The sequence below is a fragment of the Scyliorhinus canicula genome, chromosome 21, assembly GCF_902713615.1.
Source record: "Scyliorhinus canicula chromosome 21, sScyCan1.1, whole genome shotgun sequence".
Taxonomy (NCBI): Eukaryota; Metazoa; Chordata; class Chondrichthyes; order Carcharhiniformes; family Scyliorhinidae; genus Scyliorhinus; species Scyliorhinus canicula.
In genome coordinates this window covers 2,377,948-2,401,191 of record NC_052166.1, presented here as the reverse complement: position 1 = coordinate 2,401,191, position 23,244 = coordinate 2,377,948, and the positions used below count along the sequence as shown (strand labels likewise).

General features: G+C 48.8%; 1 protein-coding gene across 1 annotated transcript in view; it reads left to right on the top strand.

Moving 5' to 3' along the window:
- LOC119955890 (H-2 class II histocompatibility antigen, A-K alpha chain-like) overlaps positions 1-23,244 on the top strand; it is a 45,878-nt gene that overhangs the window by 17,832 nt on the left and 4,802 nt on the right. Inside the window, exon 4 of the mRNA XM_038782546.1 lies at positions 15,191-15,312. Coding sequence (XP_038638474.1) covers positions 15,191-15,312 — 122 coding nt within the window. The remainder of the gene's footprint in view (positions 1-15,190; positions 15,313-23,244) is intronic.

Sequence of the window (23,244 nt, the reverse complement as noted above, 5' to 3'; positions counted from 1 at the left end):
AATATACACGGTTGCCCTTTGGAGTATCCTCTGCCAGCGCTATTTTTCAACCCGTTATGGAGGGCATTTTGAGAGGTTTACCGCGTGTCGCTGTCTACTTAGACAACGTTTTGATTACAGGGACGTCGGAGCAGGAACATTTGGAAAATTTGGAGGCTGTCCTTCGGCACTTTTCGGAGGCTGGAGTCCGTTTACGTCGCACAAAGTGCGTCTTTCAGGTGAAGGAAGTAGTCTACCTGGGTTATCGGGTGGACCGCGAAGGTTTGCACCCCGTCGTAGAGAAGGTGCGCGCGATTCAACAGGCACCCGCCCCGACTGACACTTCGCATCTTCATTCTTTTCTCGGCCTCGTAAACTATTACGGGAAGTTCCTGCCCAATCTGGCAACCACGCTGGCCCCGTTGCACCTTCTGCTAAAGAAGAATCACACCTGGGTTTGGGGTCAGCCGCAAGAAACCACTTTCCGGCAGGTAAAACAACAATTGTAATTGTCTGGGTTACTAATCCACTATGATCCTGGAAAGACTTTGCTCGTCACATGTGATGCATCCCCGTATGGTATTGGGGCCGTCCTGTCCCATAAGATAGAGAACGGGGCCGAGCGGCCGAGAGCTTTCGCCTCCCGCACATTGACTGCAGCGGAGAAAAAGTACGTGCAGATCGAGAAGGAGGGCCTGGCAGTGGTCTTTGCTGTGAAACGCTTCCACCAGTACGTATATGGCCGCCACTTCACTATCGTGACTGATCATAAGCTTCTGCTGGGACTTTTCCGAGAGGATAAGCCAATACTACCCATTGCTTCCGCACGGATCCAGCGCTGGGCTTTGTTGCTCGCTGCATACGAGTATTCTCTGGAGCACAAACCAGGAACCCAGATAGGGAATGCCGATACACTGAGCCGATTGCCTTTATTGACCGGCCCCATGTCGACCCCCACGACCGGTGAGGGGGTTGCAACCCTAAATTTTATGGACACCTTTCCTGTCACGGCATCACAGATCCGTGAGTGGACCCAGACGGAGCCAGTTCTGTCAAAGGTTCGGCACATAGTCCTGTATGGTGGGCAGCCTAGACAGCTCCCAGGCAAGTTGCGGGCATTTTCCTCCAAGCTGTCCGAATTCAGCGCGGAAGACGGCATCCTTTTGTGGGGGACGCGTGTGATTGTCCCGGAAAAAGGACAGGAGCTGATACTGAGAGACTTGCACAACGGGCATCCAGCTGTGACCAAAATGAAAATGTTGGCCCGGAGTTATGTCTGGTGGCCAGGCCTCGACACCGACATTGAGAAGGTGGCCCAAAACTGCTCCATTTGCCAGGAGCATCAGAAGCTTCCGCCGGCCGCGCCCCTCCATCACTGGGAATGGCCAGGGCGGCCTTGGGCGCACTTCCATGCGGATTTTGCCGGCCCTTTTCAAGGATCCATGTTCCTTCTATTAATCAATGCCCAGTCTAAATGGCTAGAGGTGCATAAGGTGCACAACATCCTGCGTAACAATCGAGAAGATGCGTTTGTCTTTCAGTACGCATGGCCTCCCCGAGGTGCTGGTCACGGACAACGGCACTCCGTTGACAAGTGAGGAGTTTGCGAGGTTCATGAAGATGAATGGCATACGCCATATCCGCACTGCCACTCACCACCCGGCTTCAAATGGGTTGGCGGAGCGCGCATTGCAGACATTCAAACGAGGCCTAAAGAAGCAGTCTTCCGGGTCGATGGACACGAGACTGGCTCGGTTTTTGTTTTCATACAGGACCACCCCCCATGCGGTGACTGGGGTAGCTCCCGCAGAACTCCTAATGGGCCGGAGACTTCGCACCCACCTTAGCATGGTTTTCCCGGACATTGGCGCAAAAGTACGCCGCACACAAGAACGGCAGGGACATGGTTTTATTCGGCATCAGCCGATTCGGCAGTTTACGCCCGGTGACCCAGTGTTCGTTCGGAATTTTGCTGGTGGTGCCCAGTGGGTCCCGGGCGTAATCTTTCGCCAAACGGGCCCTGACTCTGACCAGGTGCCAGCCCAGAGTCGTCTCCAGCACAAACATGTGGACCATGTTCGGTCCACTCCGGAACTCATTCCTACAGCCGCAGAGACTAGACACAATGGAAAGTATTCCTCACAATCTTCCTCTGGTGCCGCACTCAAAGCCTGCGCAGGCCGTGACAGAACCGCGTGGAGGTAGAGACGCCGAGATGACGGAGGCAGCAGACTCCGACTGAGATGGAGAGACATGACGCCTCAGAGGGAGAATCCTCGGGCCCACGGGCCGTGGATGTACAACCGTTACGCCGTTCATCACGGAAGCGCTGGTCTCCATCTCGTTACACGCCGCCCGATCCAGCGCCTGGTGCAAATGGTGTCCGGCCTGCGGCAAAACGAGTCCGACACCCTCCTCCGCCAGGGTCTTCGGTGGATTCCTTGGGCTTTGCGGGGGGAGGGATGTTATAACCTGCCTGCTTACCATTGGCTGGGGACTAATGGCAATCCCACAATCCTTTGGGAGTATGAGCTTCCCCAATGAGGGGGGCGGAGAAATCATTAGCAGACTCCCTGCATAAATAAAGCTGGCCAGTTTGGAACCAGCTAGAGGAGAGGGAGCAGCAAGGGAGTTGCTGCTGTTGCTGTGCCGTATATATCTTATTGTAAATAAATGTTATTTCTTTCTATCCTTCAACTCGTGCTGGATTCTTTGTGGCCCTCACAAAAGAAAATTAACACTGGGGTACAGTGAACATGAGCACTGGGATACAGTGAACATTAACACTGGGATACAGTGAACATTAACACTGGGATACAGTGAACATTAACACTGGGATACAGTGAACATTAACACTGGGGTACAGTGAACATTAACACTGGGGTACAGTGAACATTAACACTGGGATACAGTGAACATTAACACTGGGATACAGTGAACATTAACACTGGGATACAGTGAACATTAACACTGGGATACAGTGAACATTAACACTGGGGTACAGTGAACATTAACACTGGGGTACAGTGAACATTAACACTGGGATACAGTGAACATTAACACTGGGGTACAGTGAACATTAACACTGGGATACAGTGAACATTAACACTGGGGTACAGTGAACATTAACACTGGGATACAGTGAACATTAACACTGGGATACAGTGAACATTAACACTGGGATACAGTGAACATTAACACTGGGATACAGTGAACATTAACACTGGGATACAGTGAAAATTAACACTGGGGTACAGTGAACATTAACACTGGGATACAGTGAACATTAACACTGGGGTACAGTGAACATTAACACTGGGATACAGTGAACATTAACATTGGGGTACAGTGAACATTAACACTGGGATACAGTGAACATTAACACTGGGATACAGTGAACATTAACACTGGGATACAGTGAACATTAACACTGGGATACAGTGAACATTAACACTGGGGTACGGTGAACATTAACACTGGGATACAGTGAACATTAACACTGGGATACAGTGAACATTAACACTGGGGTACAGTGAACATTAACACTGGGATACAGTGAACATTAACATTGGGGTACAGTGAACATTAACACTGGGATACAGTGAACATTAACACTGGGATACAGTGAACATTAACACTGGGATACAGTGAACATTAACACTGGGATACAGTGAACATTAACACTGGGGTACGGTGAACATTAACACTGGGATACAGTGAACATTAACACTGGGATACAGTGAACATTAACACTGGGGTACAGTGAACATTAACACTGGGATACAGTGAACATTAACATTGGGGTACAGTGAACATTAACACTGGGATACAGTGAACATTAACACTGGGATACAGTGAACATTAACACTGGGATACAGTGAACATTAACACTGGGATACAGTGAACATTAACACTGGGGTACGGTGAACATTAACACTGGGATACAGTGAACATTAACACTGGGATACAGTGAACATTAACACTGGGGTACAGTGAACATTAACACTGGGGTACAGTGAACATTAACACTGGGATACAGTGAACATTAACACTGGGATACAGTGAACATTAACACTGGGATACAGTGAACATTAGCACTGGGGTATATTGAACATTAACACTGGGATACAGTGAGCATTAACACTGGGGTACAGTGAACATTAACACTGGGATACAGTGAACATTAACACTGGGGTACAGTGAATATTAACACTGGGATACATTGACCATTAACAGTGGGGTGCAGTAATGTGGTGAAATGCCTGTGCACAGTTTTGTAGATAGCTAATGATACAACCTCCAACCAGCTGGTGGCCCAGACATCCTTCACGTTACTTGAGATACCCACCAGTTGGTAGTAGGACGTTTGAGTGGATAGTCACAGTTTGAGTAGTTCCCGTATAGTTCTCTGAATCCATTTAATATTGATTTGTTTGTATTGTTTTCTCTTATTTCTCTTTCCATTTGATTGTTCATAAATCATCTTTATAGTTAAACAGCTAGATGTTCTGTGTACCTCATTGCAATAGCCATCACACAGAACATAACATGGTACCAAGTGTGCAGAATGTTTAAAGATAACGACAGAGACGTCGAAGCGAAACAGGCCTAAAACGAAAAGAGATTCCTCCGCCGACCTGGTGAACTACGGCGATCTGCAACACGACGCAACAAACGATGGCAAAGATCGAGATGGAAGGTTTAAAGGCACCTCACCAGCTTCAAATCTTGGGTAACGTAGATGAAAACTGGCACATTTTCGAGCAGCAATTTAGACTTTCCATTTCAGCCCTTGGCCTGCAGGTACAGCCTGACGAGAGGCTCATTGTGTTGCTGCAGGTCCTCAAGCAATAGAAATACCTTTGGTTTTGATAGAGAAGAGGAAAGCCAGAGCTACGACGAGGAATTGCTCTTCGGAGGAAAACAAAACATTTGAAAGATACATATTTTGTACGTGTACCCAGAATCCTGGTGAATCTTTTGATAGCTTTGTAACCGATTTGAGGCTGAGGGCCCAGTCCTGCAATTTCAGTAATCTAAAGCCATCGATGATCCGCCACCAAATTGTGTTTGGGATATGGAATGATAGATTCTGGAAGAGATTGTTACGTGAGGAAGCCCTGAAATTAGAAAATGCTGTCAAGGTCTGCCTTGCGATTGAGCTGGCTGCAGAGAAGATCAGTATGCTCAGCTTGAAACATTTTGATGCCAATATAGCCGGAGACGCCAGCACCGTCTGTGACGCAGTTCAATAAAAAGCATCTCAGTGCAGGCGGCCATTTTAAGCAGCTGACCAGGTCCGTCATTTTATGCCAGAGATTTGGCAATCGTCATGGGCCAAGGCAACGTCCGGCATTTGGAAAAGTCGGTTCCAAGTGCGGGCACACAAATCATTTTGCGAAACAATGTTTTTTGCGCCCGACAGTGGACCAAACAAGATCAGTCAACGCAGGTAATGAGATGTGCTCTGAAGAACAGTTCTCCATTGATCTCATTTCAACCAAGGACACAATGAGTCCGACCATAAAAAGTGAAGCAGACTAATGGACCAGTTCTGACAATTACTTTTTAGAAATAAATTTAGAGCACCCAATTCATTTTTTCCATTTAAGGGGAAATTTAGCGTGGCCAATCCGCCTTCCCTGCACAGCTTTGGGTTGTGGGGGAGAAACCCACGCAGTCATGGGGCAGCAGGGTAGCATGGTGGTTAGCATAAATGCTTCACAGCTCCAGGGTCCCAGGTTCGATTCCCGGCTGGGTCACTGTCTGTGTGGAGTCTGCACGTCCTCCCCCTGTGTGCGTGGGTTTCCTCCGGGTGCTCCGGTTTCCTCCCACAGTCCAAAGATGTGCGGGTTAGGTGGATTGGCCGTGCTAAATTGCCCGTAGTGTCCTAAAAAAAGTAAGGTTAAGAGGGGGGTTGTTGGGTTGCGGGTATAGGGTGGATACGTGGGTTTGAGTAGGGTGATCATGGCTCGGCACAACATTGAGGGCTGAAGGGCCTGTTCTGTGCTGTACTGTTCTATGTTCTATGTTCTAATGTGCAAACTCCACACGGACAGTGACCCAGAGCCGGGATCGAACCTGGGACCTCGACGCCGTGAGGCAGCAGTGCTAACCACTGTGCCACCGTGCTGCCCTACCAATTGTGACAATAATAATCAGAAACCCAATATCATCAGAACCAGATGGATGACCCTCATGATACTGAGCGACACGTTGATAAAATGCCACCTCGACACGGGAATGAGGGCCAACCTCAGTCTGTCCGATTTGCATGGGCTGGAGGTTAATCAGTCGAGACTGCTGATGTACGACAGTGGGAAAGAGATTGAGATGCTGGGTGTATGTGAGCTCGCATTATGGGTCCACGACAAAACACATCATTCCGTCTTTCATTGTGGACAAGAACAACAATGAGAAACAAGCGAACGTCAGGGCGGAGGATGACAAATCAGATGAAGAGATGGAAGAGCCGACGGGAAATCCACATTTCTGGTTGGCCGTCATTAAGAACGTGTATGTGCTCAGTGACATCGTACACGAGCCTGAAGAGCCCGTATTAAAGCAGCTACAAGAGGTGAACGTTAAATGTTCAGAGCTTGAACAGCCAATGAGATTCACTCTGGAGTTTACGTTTGAGCCCAATGAGTATTTCACAAATGAGGTAGTAACGAAAGTGACCAGATAGAATCGCGGACTGACGAGTTTGATTTCTCATTCTTTGACGAACCGGAAATCACGGGATGCACAGGGTGTCAGATCGACTGGAAGAAGGAAAAAAATGGCACACTGAAAACGAAGCAGAAGCAAAATGGGCGGAGTGCTCGTAAAACAGTCATGAAGACCGTACCGAATCATTCTTCAACTTCTTCAGTCCTCCTGAAGTTCCAGAACACGGAGTGTTCAGTAAACATTCTGCAGCGGAATTCGCTGATGACTTCGAAGTGGGTGGCCTTTTGCGTGAACACATTATTCCGTGTGCACTGTGGTATTTTACAGGAGAAACCATTGCAGATTACAATGACTCCGATGACCATTATTACGATGATATCTGCGAGGATCCTGAGCTCGATGAGAAAAGCGGAGACTCAGATGGTGAGCTAGGTAAGGACGACTATGAAACGCGATACCTGTGGTTTGGCGGGAGTGACGAGGTGACGAGAGTGGGAGATACAGTGAGTCCTACCTCTGATGCTGAACAGGAAGACATCGGCAATGTGGCCGAGAGGCCAGAAACGGAAAGTACAAAACGATGCAAAAAGAGCATTCTGTTAAAAAGGTAACAAAGCTGGTGATACAGGTAAGGCCAGCAGGGAAACCGGTCTTCAGGAACCAGCCAGTCAAGAGGCTAAACATGGGGTTAAAAAACAAAATCCTGCAAGAAAACCGATGTACCAGAAACAAAAGTGATGCCGGGAAGCTGATAAGAGCCCAGAAGATCAATGGGGCGATTCTGCTGTAGATTTACAACAAGCTGTTCACTAGAGACAAGTTATTTAGGCATATCATGGTAATTAAAGCACAGTTATATATATATATATCTATAACATGTGTAAAATAGTAATTATAGATCATGTTTTTGTAAGACACAGTTATACTTAATTATTAACATTAACATTTCCAAAGGAAAGGGGATGTGGTGATATGCCTGTGCACAGTTTTGTAGATACTCAGTGATGCAACCTCCAACCAGCTGGTGGCGCCAGATATTCTTCACGTGATTTGAGATACCCGGTGGTTGGTAGTAGGACGTATCAGAGGATAGTCACACAGTATTCCAGTAGAATTCTCTGAATCCGTTTAGTGGTTATTGTCTGTACAGTTATTGGTTAGTTATCATTCCACGTGTTTGTTGATAAATCATCTTTCTGTTAAACTAACAGATATTCTGTGCATCTCATTACAGCGGCCATATCACAGAGCACAATATTGTCCTCCTCCATAATCCTGCTGTCGATCGGCGACCCCACTCTCCAGCCCCCCTCCCCCTCCCGACAGCACTTCCTCCAACAACGAGGAGCGAGTCGCCACCAGAAAACCCAGGAAAACCTTTCTTGTCAAATTCCGCACCTGCATATTCCAGAAATGCAACCCTCCAACTCCAGCCCCTGCACCTGGAGATGGCAGCACAAAATATTTGCTTTTCCCTCAATTTAATTTGTACCCCGAAAACGCCCCATATTTCCTTAGCAACCCCATCATGTCCCTCACCGATGAGCCCGGGTCCAAAATGTTCAATAGCAGATTGTCTGCGTACAGAGACACCCTGTGCTCCCCCCCCCTCACTATCCCCTTCCATAAATCCCAGCCCCTCAACCCAATAGCCAGGGGCTCAATCCCCAGTGCGATTGACATGGGGCGTCCCTGCCTCCTTCCCCAAAATATTGGGAAGTACCCAAATTGGTATCATTCGTCTGCACACATTTTGTCGGGTCCTCGAGAAACAATTTCACCCACGTCACAAACTGAGGCCCAATCCCAAATTTCTCCGGCACCGCAAACAATTAACTCCACTCCACAAATAGCTGTTCCTAACCTCACGCCATCACGACCTCTAACTCCCTCCCCTCTGCCGGAGAAAACACCACATTCAGCAGCCACCGCATATTCACCGACAGCTGCCTGTCCTTGCTGAACCCCCTGTGATCTTCCTCCACCACTTTCGGGAGACACTCCTCCGGCCTCAGCGCCAACACCCTCCCCCGGATCTTGGCGTCCACATTCAGTGGGGAAATGGGCCTGTATGACCCACCGGACCTTTCTCCTTTTTGAGTATAATGAAATGGATGCCTGACTCATCGCCTCCGGCAATCCTCCCTTTCCCATCGGGTCCCCAAACATTTCTCCCATCAGCGGCGTCATCTTACCCTTGAACTTCTTATAAAACTCCACCGGGAATGCATCCGGCTCCGGTATCTTGCCCTACAGCATCTATTGCTGCCTGCACTTCCTCCACCCTCAATAGTTCCCCCAAACCGGCCCTCTCCTCAGCTCCCACCTCCGCACACTCCAGTATCTCCAGAAATACCCTCATCTCCGACACCCTCTGTGGCTTCGACTTATATAAGTCCCTAGAAAAGTCCTCAAACACCTTGTCTAAATACTTCTTAATTGTTGCTAGAGTTCCCGCCTCTACCACCCTGTCAGGGCAGCACAGTAGCACAAGTGGTTAGCACTGTGGCTTCACAGCGCCAGGGTCCCAGGTTCGATTCCCTGCTGGGTCACGTTCTCCCTGTGTCGCGTGGGTTTCCTCCGGGTGCTCCAGTTTCCTCTCACAGCCCAAAGACGTCCAGGTTAGGTGGATTCACCGATAAATTGCCCTTAGGGTCCAAAAAGGCTAGGAGGGGTTATTGGTGACCATCGATTCACTAGAGACACGATTGGAAGTAAACTGTGGTTTTAATAGTCTTACAACTGAGCCTGCCTGCGACCAGAAGAACTGAGAGCAGGCTCACGGCTGTAGCACTTTATACTTCCGGTAGTGGGAGGAGCCATAGGCAGAGCCAAGGGTGGAGCCCTGTACAATCTCCTCATCTCCCCCTATGGGCAGAACCACGCAACAGCTCACAGACAGGGCCCCCAAGGACATAATACAATGCAATGCAATACAGTGTGAATTACAATGCAGTATGAATTCACCACATTCACCCCCTGTAAAAAAAATCAAGTCCGGCGGGGGTGACGGGTCTACAGGTTGAGCCGGTCCGGTGGCCGAGTCGTCCTTTGGGATCAGCGGAGCACCGGGGTTGCAGCCTCTTCGGGTGGCTGGGTGGTGACGGTCGGTGTGGGTATGAGGGTGGACTCCGGGGGTGTTTCGGTCCGAGCTTCATTCCTGACCGGTGCGACGGGCGAAGAGGGGCGCAGGAAACCTATAGGCGCGGGGGCGCCGAGCGTGGGCAGGGAACCAACAAGCACGGGAACGCCGAGCGTGGGCAGGGAACCTATAGGCGCAGGGACGCAGGGCGTGAGCAGGGAACCTATAGGAACGGGAACGCCGAGCGTGAGCAGGGTACCTATAGGAACGGGAACGCCGAGCGTGAGCAGGGAACCTATAGGCGCAGGGGGGCAGGGCGTGGGCAGGGAACCTATAAGCGCAGGGGCGCAGGGCGTGGGCAGGGAACCTATAGGCGCAGGGGCGCAGAGCGTGAGCAGGGAACCTATAGGAGCAGGGGGGCAGGGCGTGGGCAGGGAACCTATAGGCGCAGGGGGGCAGGGCGTGGGCAGGGAACCTATAGGCGCAGGGGCGCAGGGCGTGGGCAGGGAACCTATAGGCGCAGGGGGGCAGAGCGTGGGCAGGGAACCTATAGGCGCAGGGGGCAGAGCGTGGGCAGGGAACCTATAGGCGCAGGGGGGCAGGGCGTGGGCAGGGAACCTATAGGCGCAGGGGGGCAGGGCGTGGGCAGGGAACCTATAGGCGCAGGGGGGCAGGGCGTGGGCAGGGAACCTATAGGCACGGGAACGCCGAGCGTGGGCAGGGAACCTATAGGCGCAGGGGGGCAGAGCGTGGGCAGGGAACCTATAGGCACGGGAACGCAGGGCGTGGGGGGGGTTGGGTGGGGGGTGAGAGGTGACTCACAGGGTATTATTTGCCCGCACAAATCCCGTGATAATCCTATTCACCCGCTTGAAAAAGGATTTGGGGATGAAAATGGGGAAGCACTGAAAAATACACGGGATTCTGGGAAGAACCGTCACCTTGGCAGTCTGCACTCTTCCCGCCAGGGAAAGCGGGAGCACGTCCCACCTTTTGAAGTCTCCCTCCATCTGCTCGACCGGCCGAGACAAGTTGAGCCTGTGAAGGGCGTCCCAGTTCCTAGCCACCTGTATACCTAAATGTCGAAAGCTCCTCTCCACCAGCTTGAGCGGGAACTGCCCCAGTCTCTCCTCCTGGCCCCTGCCGTGGATTACAAACAGCTCACTTTTCTCCACGTTCAACTTGTACCCCGAGAAGCTCCCAAAGTCTCTGAGGATCCGCATGGCCTCCCCCATCTCCTCTAGCGGATCCGAACTATACAACAGCAGGTCATCCGCGTAGAGGGAAACCTCCCCCCCCTCGGACCAGCCCCTTCCAGTTCCTCGAAGTCTTCAGCGTCATGGCCAGCGGCTCGATTGCCGGGGCACATAGTAACGGGAACCCCTGCCTCATCCCTCAGTGCAGCCTGAAATACTGCGACCTCAGCCAGTTTGTGGACACGCTCGCTATGGGGGCCTGATATAGTAGCTTGACCCACTCTATGAATCCCTCACTGAATCCAAACCTACCTAAAACCTCCCACAGGTACTCCCACTCCACCCTGTCAAAGGCCTTCTCCGCATCCATTGCAGCCACTACTTCTACATCCCCTCCCTCCAAGGGTATCATAATAATATTCAGGAGTCCACTCACCATTATGTACCTACCCCCCCCCCCCCCCCCCCCCTTGTCTGCCACGATGCTCCCTGCTTCAAACACCACCCGTTTACTCACCAAAATTGCCACCCCTCTGGTCCTTGAGTCTAGCCCCGAGTGGAACACCTGGCCCACCCATCCCCTCCTTAACCTCGTCTGGTCAGCAAGTTTTGAATGCGTCTCCTGCAAAGTAGCCACATCAGCGTTTAATCCCTTTAGATGCGAGAACAGATGGGACCTCCTGACCGGCCCGTTCAGGGGCAGCTCACATTCCACGTGATCAGTCTCACACACACACACAGTCTCACACGTACACAGTTATAAATACACAGGCACATACAGACAGTTATAAACACACACACAGTCTCACACATACAGTCACACACACACAGTCTCACACACAGTTATAAACACACACAGTCTCACACACAGTTATAAACACACACAGTCTCACACACAGTTATAAACACACACAGTCTCACACATACAGTCACACACACTGTCTCACATACACACAGTTATAAATACACACACAGTCACACACACACACAGTCACAAACACACAGAGTCACACACACAGTCTCACACGTACACAGTTATAAATACACACAGGCACACACAGACACAGTCACACACACACAGTCACACACACAGTCTCACACGTACACAGTTATAAATACACACACGCAGTCTCACACATACAGTCACACATACATTGTCTCACACACACACAGTCTCACACACAGTTACAAACACACACACAGTCTCACACATAGCCACACACACACACACACTGTCTCTCTCACACACACAGTCTCACACACACAGTTATAAACACACACACACAGTCACACACAGACAGTTATAAACACACACATACAGTCACACACACAGTTATAAACACACACACAGTCACACACAGACACAGTTATAAACACACACACAGTCTCACACATAGCCACACACACACACACTGTCTCTCTCTCACACACAGTCTCACACACAGTTATAAACACACACATACAGTCACACACATAGTTATAAACACACACACACAGTCACACACAGACACAGTTATAAACACACACACACAGTCTCACACATAGCCACACACACACACACTGTCTCTGTCACACACACAGTCACACACACACACACACACATAGTCACACACAGACACAGTTATAAACACACACAGTCACACACACACACAGTTATAAACACACACACACAGTGTGGAGAAGAACCCCCCCTGTGCGCTGGGATGATGCCAGTACACGCTGCTGCTCCCGCGCATGCGCCAAGTCACGCCGGCCGGCGGAGGCCCTTCAGCGCCAGTCACAAACATGCACACACCAATATAGTCACAAACACACAGTCACAAACACACAGTCACAAACACACACGCACAGTCCAAATACAGTCAAAGAGCGCACACAGTCACAAACCTTCACAAAACATACATATTTACAAACACATACACATAGTCATAAACACACAGTCACAGACCCACACACACAGTTAAAAAACACATACATTCACAAACACACAGTCGCAAACATACACAGCAACGGACACATAGTCACAAACAAACAGTCACAAACACACACAGCAACAAACACATAGTCACAAACAAACAGTCACAAACACACACAGTAATAAACACATTGTCACAAACAAACACAGTCACAAACACACACAGCAACAAACACATTGTTAAAAACAAACAGTCACAAACACACATAGTAATAAACACACACAGTCCAAATACAGTCAAAAACACACGCACAGTCACAAACCATCACAAAACATACATATTTACAAACACACACATAGTCATAAACACACACACAGTCACAACACACGCACACAGTCACAACACACACACACAGTCACAACACACACACACAGTCACAACACACACACACAGTCACAACACACACACACAGTCACAACACACACACACAGTCACAACACACACACACAGTCACAAACACACGCATAGGGTGAGCTTCTCCATCGCGCCACACATGTTTTCTGTTGCAGCTCTTCCCCTCTGGTTGCAGGATACAAAAACACGCACAGTGTTATGGGCAAGGGTTCAGAAACTTCAAAGTGTATTATGAAGTCCACCTGACCTGTAACTTATGTTGAATTTGGCTGGGATGAGCACACGAGCCTTCACGAGGTGTGATTCATCAGACTTCTTAGGCGCTTTTAATCACAAACAAGGTTTATTCTAAGATTGGAGTTAACATCTATATATATAAACATACAGCAATAACTTTTATCAATTACAAACATGTCCTGACACAGCTACAGTAATCTATGTATAACACTAATGAATTCCCCCTTAACTGCTCCAATTCAAAAACAAAATCCAATTAAAACCAGAAACCCCTTTTCAAGGGTGTTGCTCAGCACACTGTATTCTCATTTGACTAAGACTGATCTTGTTCCTGAAATCCGTATACAATTTCCAATCAGCAAACTCCTTCCGGAAAGCAACTATATCTCCGAAGCCACCAACAAGGTGATTTTTAATGGAACAGCTCTGAGAAATAAAAACAGAGAAAGACAAAGACAATACTTTTCGCTTTGAGTCCACAGCAGCCAAAACTGAAAGCGAAACACCTCACACAGCCACAGCCCAGCTCCGCCCACAAACATCACTGAAGTCACAAACACACACACACTGTCACAAACAAACACACACACAGACACAAACACATACACACACAGTCACAAACACACACACACACACAGTCACAAACACACACACACAGTCACAAACACACACAGTCACAAACAAACACAGTCACACTGTCACAAACAAACACACACACAGACACAAACACACACACACAGTCACAAACACACACACACACAGTCACAAACACACACAGTCACAAACAAACACACACACTGTCACAAACAAACACACACACAGATACAAACACACACACACTGTCACAAACAAACACACACACACACACAAACACACACACACACACAGTCACAAACACACACACACACACACTGTCACAAACAAACACACACACAGATACAAACACACACACAGTCACAAACACACACACACACACAGTCACAAACACACACACACAGTCACAAACACACACAGTCACAAACAAACACACACACTGTCACAAACAAACACACACACAGATACAAACACACACACACTGTCACAAACAAACACACACACAGACACAAACACACACACACAGTCACAAACACACACACACTGTCACAAACAAACACACACAGATACAAACACACACACTGTCACAAACCCACATGCACAGTCATAAACACACATACACAGTCACAAACAAACACACAGTCTCAAACACACAGAGTCAAAAACACAACCCACACTGTCACAAGCATACGCAGTGACAAATACCCACACTCATGAGAACGGATACACATATAGACACAAATTCATATAAACACACACAGTCACAAACACACACACGCAGTCACAAACACACACACGCAGTCACAAACACACACACTGTCACAAACCCACATGCACAGTCATGAACACACATACACAGTCACAAAGAAACACAGTCTCAAACACACAGAGTCAAAAACACAACCCACAGTCACAAATATACGCAGTCACAAATACCCACACTCATGAGAACAGACACATATTGACACAAATTCATATAAACACACACATACGGACAGACGCAAACACGCACACACATGTAGACGCATATGCAAACATTGATGCAGGCCCGCGAACTTACACATCCACAATTTAGCTAATCAAATCCCTTTGATTTGCAGAATCAACATCAGACGATCGGCAAGACCCTGTACAGATTGGCATCTGTGTAATAGGCTTTGTGATTGGCACCGTGGGGATTGTGTTTGGTCTCTGGCTCATCTTTTACAAACGGGAAAATACGGTAAATCGGTTTATCCACCCAGTGTGTGTGTGGGGGGGGGGGGGGGGGGGGAGAGCATATTTCTAATTTACCACTGAGAAACAATTACTGAGAAAAGGAATTCTCTACGAAATCACTCAGTTTCTCCCCTTCGCTCAGTCACTGAGGCAATCAGCACAGAGTTCACAGGGGACTGAGTCTGAGGGAATTTGTACCAATTTGTCGAATCAAAACCACATGGGATCGGGATAAAGTTCCCAATTTAAATGTTTGATGGGGGCAGGCTAGAGGGAGCTTTACTCTGTATCTATCCCCGTGCTGTACCTGTCCTGGGAGTGTTTGATGGGGACAGTGTAGAGGGAGCTTTACTCTGTATCTATCCCCGTGCTGTACCTGTCCTGGGAGTGTTTGATGGGGACAGTGTAGAGGGAGCTTTACTCTGTATCTAACCCCGTGCTGTACCTGTCCTGGGAGTGTTTGATGGGGACAGTGTAGAGGGAGCTTTACTCTGTATCTAACCCCGTGCTGTACCTGTCCTGGGAGTGTTTGATGGGGACAGTGTAGAGGGAGCTTTACTCTGTATCTAACCCCGTGCTCTACCTGTCCTGGGAGTGTTTGATGGGGACAGTGTAGAGGGAACTTTACTCTGTATTTAATCCCCTGCTGTACCTGTCCTGGGAGTGTTTGATGGGACAGTGTAGAGGAGCTTTACTCTGTATCTAACCCCGTGCTGTACCTGTCCTGGGAGTGTTTGATGGGGACAGTGTAGAGGAGCTTTACTCTGTATCTAACCTCGTGCTGTACCTGTCCTGGGAGTGTTTGATGGGGACAGTGTAGAGGGAGCTTTACTCTGTATCTAACCCCGTGCTGTACCTGTCCAGGGAGTGTTTGATGGGGACAGTGTAGAGGGAGCTTTACTCTGTATCTAACCCCGTGCTGTACCTGTCCTGGGAGTGTTTGATGGGGACAGTGTACAGGGAGCTTTACTCTGTATCTAACCCCGTGCTGTACCTGTCCTGGGAGTGTTTGATGGGGACAGTGTAGGGGGAGCTTTACTCTGTATCTAACCCCGTGCTGTACCTGTCCTGGGAGTGTTTGATGGGGACAGTGTAGAGGGAGCTTTACTCTGTATCTAACCCCGTGCTGTACCTGTCCTGGGAGTGTTTGATGGGGACAGTGTAGGGGGAGCTTTACTCTGTATCTAAATTGTCGTTCAGTTTCCCTGCACTAAGGAGGGGACGAGTCATTTATGTCACTGATCTTTTAGCCGGTGTGCCTGTCAATTTGGGACAGATTTGGATTTGCTAGAATACTGCCCCCCAAAGTCGAATAGCCATCGCAGACCTACTGCATTTGTGAACAACAGCTGCTGGGGTGAACCACCTGTGTCTGTCCAGGACCCTTGGGAGGAGAAGTGGGGAGTGGTTAACTTTGAAACTGATGGTTGTGGCTGAGTTTTGACGTTGTACAAATATCTTGTGTCACAAACCAGGTGGGGTTGAGGGAGCAGAAGGACCGCACTGTGGAGGGCAGAGCGGGATCGACACTGAATGAAGACAGGGCCACGTAATGGCCTGGACAGGAGGGACTGACACTAACCTGCAGAACGTGTGAACTGATCTGTTTACCCAGCTCACACTCACTCACACACTCACTCTCACACACTCACTCACACTCACTCACACTTGTTCACACTCACTCACTCTCACACATTCACTCATCATCACTCACTCACACACTCACTCAAACACTCACTCACCCTCATTCATATGCACTCACACTCACGCTCTCACACTCACAGACTCACTCTCACACTTGCACTCATGTATGCTCACTCACACACTCACTCTCATGCTCTCACATTCACATTCACTCACTTGCACTCTCACACGTTCACTCGCTCACCTATGCTCACTCACTCACATGTTCACTCACTCACATACACTCAGTCACACACACTCACACTCATGCTCACTCACACTTACTCACTCTCACACGTTCACTCACGCTCACTCACTTACTTTCACGCATATGCACTCGCACACACTCTCTCACATTCACGCTCACACTCACTCACACTAATGTCACACTCACTCATACTCACACACATATACTGACACTAACTCACATTAACTCACACTCACTCACACATCTCACTCACACTCAGTCACACTCACATTAACTCACACTCACTCACACATCTCACTCACACTCAGTCACACTCACATTAACTCACACTCACTCACACATCTCACTCACACTCAGTCACACTCACATTAACTCACATGCTCATTCACTTTCACTCGCACTCCTACACCCACTCACACTCAGTTAACTCACATTATCGCTCACACACACACTCACTCTCTCACATTCACACACACTCACACACTCACTCAGTTAACTCACTCACTCAATCTCCTTCATGCTTACTCACATTCACTAACCCACACTCACTCACACTTGTTCACACTCACTCACACTCACATTCACTTATCATCACTCACTCGCACTCACTCCCATTCACTCACACACTCATACTCACACCCGCACTCGCTCACAATAACTCTCACTCACGTTCACTCACTCACACACTCAAAATACATGCACACATACTCAATCATATTCACGCATTCATACCCATGCTCACCTTCACTCACACTCACACTCGCTCACACTCACTGACACACTGACTCACACCCACTCACATTTACTCACACTCATACCTTCACTCACACTTGCGCACACACTCACTGACACACTCACTCATCCACACTCCCACTAACTCACGTTCACTCACCCACACTCACTCCCACTCCCACCCTCGCACTCACACACATTTACACATACTCACAATTACACACACTCGTGCACACACTCACTCACCCATACACTCACACTGATAAACACACGCAAACACACACTCACAAGCACTCACTCATGCACTCACTCAATCACATGCACACTTACTCACGCACATTCAATCACACTGAGAGACACACACACACTTACTCAATCACATGCACTCACACACATTCACAGGCACACACTCACAATCTCACACACAGACTCACAATCACTCACACTCACTCACTCTCACTAACACACACACTCACAATCTCACACACACCACAGACTCACAGTCACTCACACTCACTAACACACACACTCACACTCTCACACACTCACTCACATTTAGACACACACTACACACACATACTCGTGCACACTCACTCACACTCCAAACACTCACTCACACACACGCACACTTACTCATTCACACATACTTGCACAGACACATACACTCGCAGACACACATATTCACTCATACACACACAGGCGTGCTCACTTTCACTCACACACTCACTCTCACGCAGGCAGACACTCACGCAGATATCCACACTCACCTGCACACTCACACAAACACTCAGACAGGCACCTACATTCACAGACACACACACTTACACACGCATTCACAAACTTGTAGACACACAGACTCACACAGCACACACACACATACTCACATAGACACACACATACGCAGGCACACACTCACATCCTCACACTCACACAGACACACTCACATCCTCACACTCGCACAGACACACACAGATCCTCACACTCGCAGAGCCACAAAGACACTCATACACACACACTCACACACACAGGTGCACACTCGCACACACACACACACACTCATACACACAGGCACACACACGCCCAGCACACACATCCTCACACACACATCCTCACACTCACACACACACTCACACACACTCACACACACACTCACACACACACTCACACACACATACTCACACACAGACCCGCACACACTCACACACAGACTCGCACACACTCACACACTCAGACACACACGCCCAGCACACACATCCTCACACACACATCCTCACACTCACACACACACTCACACACACACTCACACACACACTCACACACACACATACTTTACACTTGCACACAAACTCACACACACTCACACACAGACTCAGACACACGCACACCTTACACTCCCACACACACACACACTCACACACAGACTCAGACACAAACACACCTTACACTCGCACACACACTCAGACACACACACACACACTCACACACACACAGACTCACACACACACTCACACACACACTCACACACAAACTCACACACACTCACACACAGACTCAGACACACGCACACCTTACACTCCCACACACACACACACTCACACACAGACTCAGACACAAACACACCTTACACTCGCACACACACTCAGACATACACACACACTCACACACACACAGACTCACACACACACACACTCACACACACACACAGACTCAGACACACACATACAGCTGTCAAGACTTCTGTGCCCTTAAATAAAAATTGCTGGAATAACTGTGGATGTGACCCTGTTTTAAGTGATGAATGACTTTAACCTTTGTAAATGGCGCTACTGCCTGGTTTAATATTCTGTCCTTCATTTGAACGGATGCGCTGGACTCTCTCTCTGGGGTGGATTCGGATGGGGATGTTGAGATTTGGAAACTCCGCCCTGGTCATTTTTCCTGATTCCAGGGATGAGGAATTTCAGTTTCTGGGATCGTTGACAGGGACGGCACAGAAGGAGTTCATCGAGCTCAGGGTGCTCATGCGGGCCGTTTGAAGGAACTTCCCAATTGGCCCCTTTTCCCCACCGCGATTACAATTGTTTCCCTTCCAGTATCTATCCAATTCCCCCCCTTTCTCCGGGCGAATCTGCTTCCTCCGCCTTCTAGAACATCAACTCCCTGCATCCAAAATAATTCTCCTCATCTCCCAGCACCGCTCAACCTTTTCCGCTCCGATTAGAATGATCCCAGCTTCTCCCAGTCTCTCTCTCTCTCTCTCCCACATTGACTGAAGTCCGTCTCATCCCCCTGGAACCCTCCCAGTAAATCTCCTCCGCCCCCTCATTTACAGGTGGCGATGTTGAGGGTCTGCCGTGGATGGGTTGCCTGGGTGCTGTTGCTGGTAGTCACGGATCTTGCTGAGTTGAACTATATAGATTCAACAGGCGCTACTGGTACCATGTTGTGTTATGTACTCTGGGGTAACACAGGCTGCAACTCGATGCAGCTTTGACCAAAAGATACTCCAGACGTTGAAGTAAGTTCAGTGTGATTTATTGAACCATTAGCACAGTTCTCTATGAGTTCGACTCTCCTGCTAATCTTGCTATAGTAACTCAGTCTAACTAACCAGTCTGTTCTAAGCCACGTGGTGGGTGTGATGCTTCTGATCTGCCCCTGTCCTACTCTCTAAGTGTCACCTGTGGAAAGAGACAGAGCACGTGTGCCCTGTCCTTGTATATGGGTTAGAACATAGAACATAGAACAGTACAGTACAGAACAGGCCCTTCGGCCCTCGATATTGTGCCGAGCAATGATCACACTACTTAAACCCACGCAACCCGTATACCTGTAACCCAACAATCCCCCCATTAACCTTACACTACGGGCAATTTAGCATGGCCAATCCACCTAATCTGCACATCATTGGACTGTGGGAGGAAACCGGAGCACCCGGAGGAAACCCACGCACACACGGGGAGGACGTGCAGACTCCGCACAGACAGTGACCCAGCCGGGAATCGAACCTGGGACCCTGGAGCTGTGAAGCATTGATGCTAACCACCATGCTACTGTGAGGGTTGTGTAATGCCCCCTTGTGGTAGTGTCACCTCTGGGTCTCTTGACTGGCCATTGGTCGTGTCCTATTCTATGTGTTCATTAGCTGTATGTCTGCACGTCATGATGCTCCATTTAGTGTTTACTTAGTCATAGTGTATTTACATTAACCCCTTGTGTATTTACAGTGATGCATATCACCACAGAGAGAAGGCTGAGAAGAGATTTGAACGAAGCGTCCAAAATCACGAGGGGCTCTGGGCCGCACTAGTGAGGGAGAGATACTGTTCCCACTAGCGGGAGGGTTGGGAAGCAGAGGAGGGACACATATTTGAGGCGATTTGCGAGGGGAGCGACGGAGGCACGAGGAGAATCTTTCTCACGCAGCGAGTGGTTAGGATCTGGAACTGGTACCAACAAAGAACAAAGAACAAAGAAAAGTACAGCACAGGAACAGGCCCTTCGGCCCTCCAAGCCCGTGCCGACCATGCTGCCCGTCTAAACTAAAATCTTCTACACTTCCTGGGTCCGTATCCCTCTATTCCCATCCTATTCATGTATTTGTCAAGGTGCCCCTTAAATGTCACTATCATCCCGGCTTCCACCACCTCCTCCGGCAGCGAGTTCCAGGCACCCACTACCCTCTGTAAAAAAACTTCCCTCGTACATCTACTCTATACCTTGCCCCTCGCACCTTAAACCTATGCCCCCTGGTAATTGGCCCCTCTACCCTGGGGAAAGGCCTCTGACTATCCACTCTGACTATGCACCTCATAATTTTGTAGACCTCTATCAGGTCGCCCCTCAACCTCCATCGTTCCATTGAGAACAAACCGAGTTTATTCAACTGCTCCCCATAGCTAATGCCCTCCATACCAGGCAACATCCTGGTAAATCTCTTCTGCACCCTCTCTATAGCCTCCACATCCTTCTGATAGTGTGGTGACTAGAATTGAACACGATACTCCAAGTGTGGCCTAACTAAGGTTCTATACAGCTGCAACATGACTTGCCAATTCTTATACTCAATGCCCCGGCCAATGAAGGCAAGCATGCCGTATGCCTCTTGACTACCTTCTCCACCTCTGTTGCCCCTTTCAGTGACCTGTGGACCTGTACACCTAGATCTCTCTGACTGTCAATACTCTTGAGGGTTCTACCATTCACTGTATATTCCTACCTGCATTAGACCTTCCAAAATGCATTGCCTCACATTTGTCCGGATTAAACTCCATCGGCCATCTCTCCGCCCAAGTCTCCAACCGAACTAAATTCTGCTGTATCCTCTGACAGTCCTCATCGCTATCCGCAATTCCACCAACCTTTGTGTCGTCCGCAAACTTACTAATCAGACCAGTTACATTTTCCTCCAAATCATTTATATATACTACGAACAGCAAAGGTCCCAGCACTGATCCCTGCGGAACACCGCTAGTCACAGCCCTCCAATTAGAAAAGCACCCTTCCATTGCTACTCTCTGCCTTCTATGACCGAGCCAGTTCTGTATCCACCTTGCCAGCTCACCGCTGATCCCGTGTGACTTCACCTTTTGTACCCGTCTACCATGAGGTCCATATAGACAACATCCACTGCCCTTCCTGCATCAATCATCTTTGTTGAAGTGTGTAGACTTGAGAGATGAACAGACACTTCCAATACTGATGAAGGTTCGACTCAATTTTATTAACTACTTCTAACTAACTAACACACGATGACTGTGGGTCTAAATGATGCTAACTTAAACTAGAGACGTAAGCCTTGTCCGAGCCAGTTGATTCTCTCGGCACGTGGTGAGAGTCTGTGCTGGGCTGGATGAGTTCTTGTTACACTGAGAGGCAGCACGCAGAATGAGCGGGAACCTTGGTGCCTTCTGTCTTTATAGTGTGTGTATTCTAACTGGTGATTGGCTGCGGTGTTTGTACAGGTTGATTGGTCCCTGTGTGTGTCTATCAGTGTGTCTGCACCATGATATACTGCTGTATATTATGACATTTGTGACCTCTTTGAAAAACTCTATCATGTTAGTGAGACACGACCTTCCCTTCACAAAACCATGCTGCCTCTCACTAATACGTCCACTTGCTTCCAAATGGGAGTAGATCCTGAATCGAAGAATTCGAAGAAGCTCGCCGGCCTGTAGTTCCCTGGATTATCCTTGCTACCCTTCTTAAACAAAGGAACAACATTGGCTATTCTCCAGTCCTCTGGGACATCACCTGAAGACAGTGAGGATCCAAAGATTTCTGTCAAGGCCTCAGCAATTTCCTCTCTTG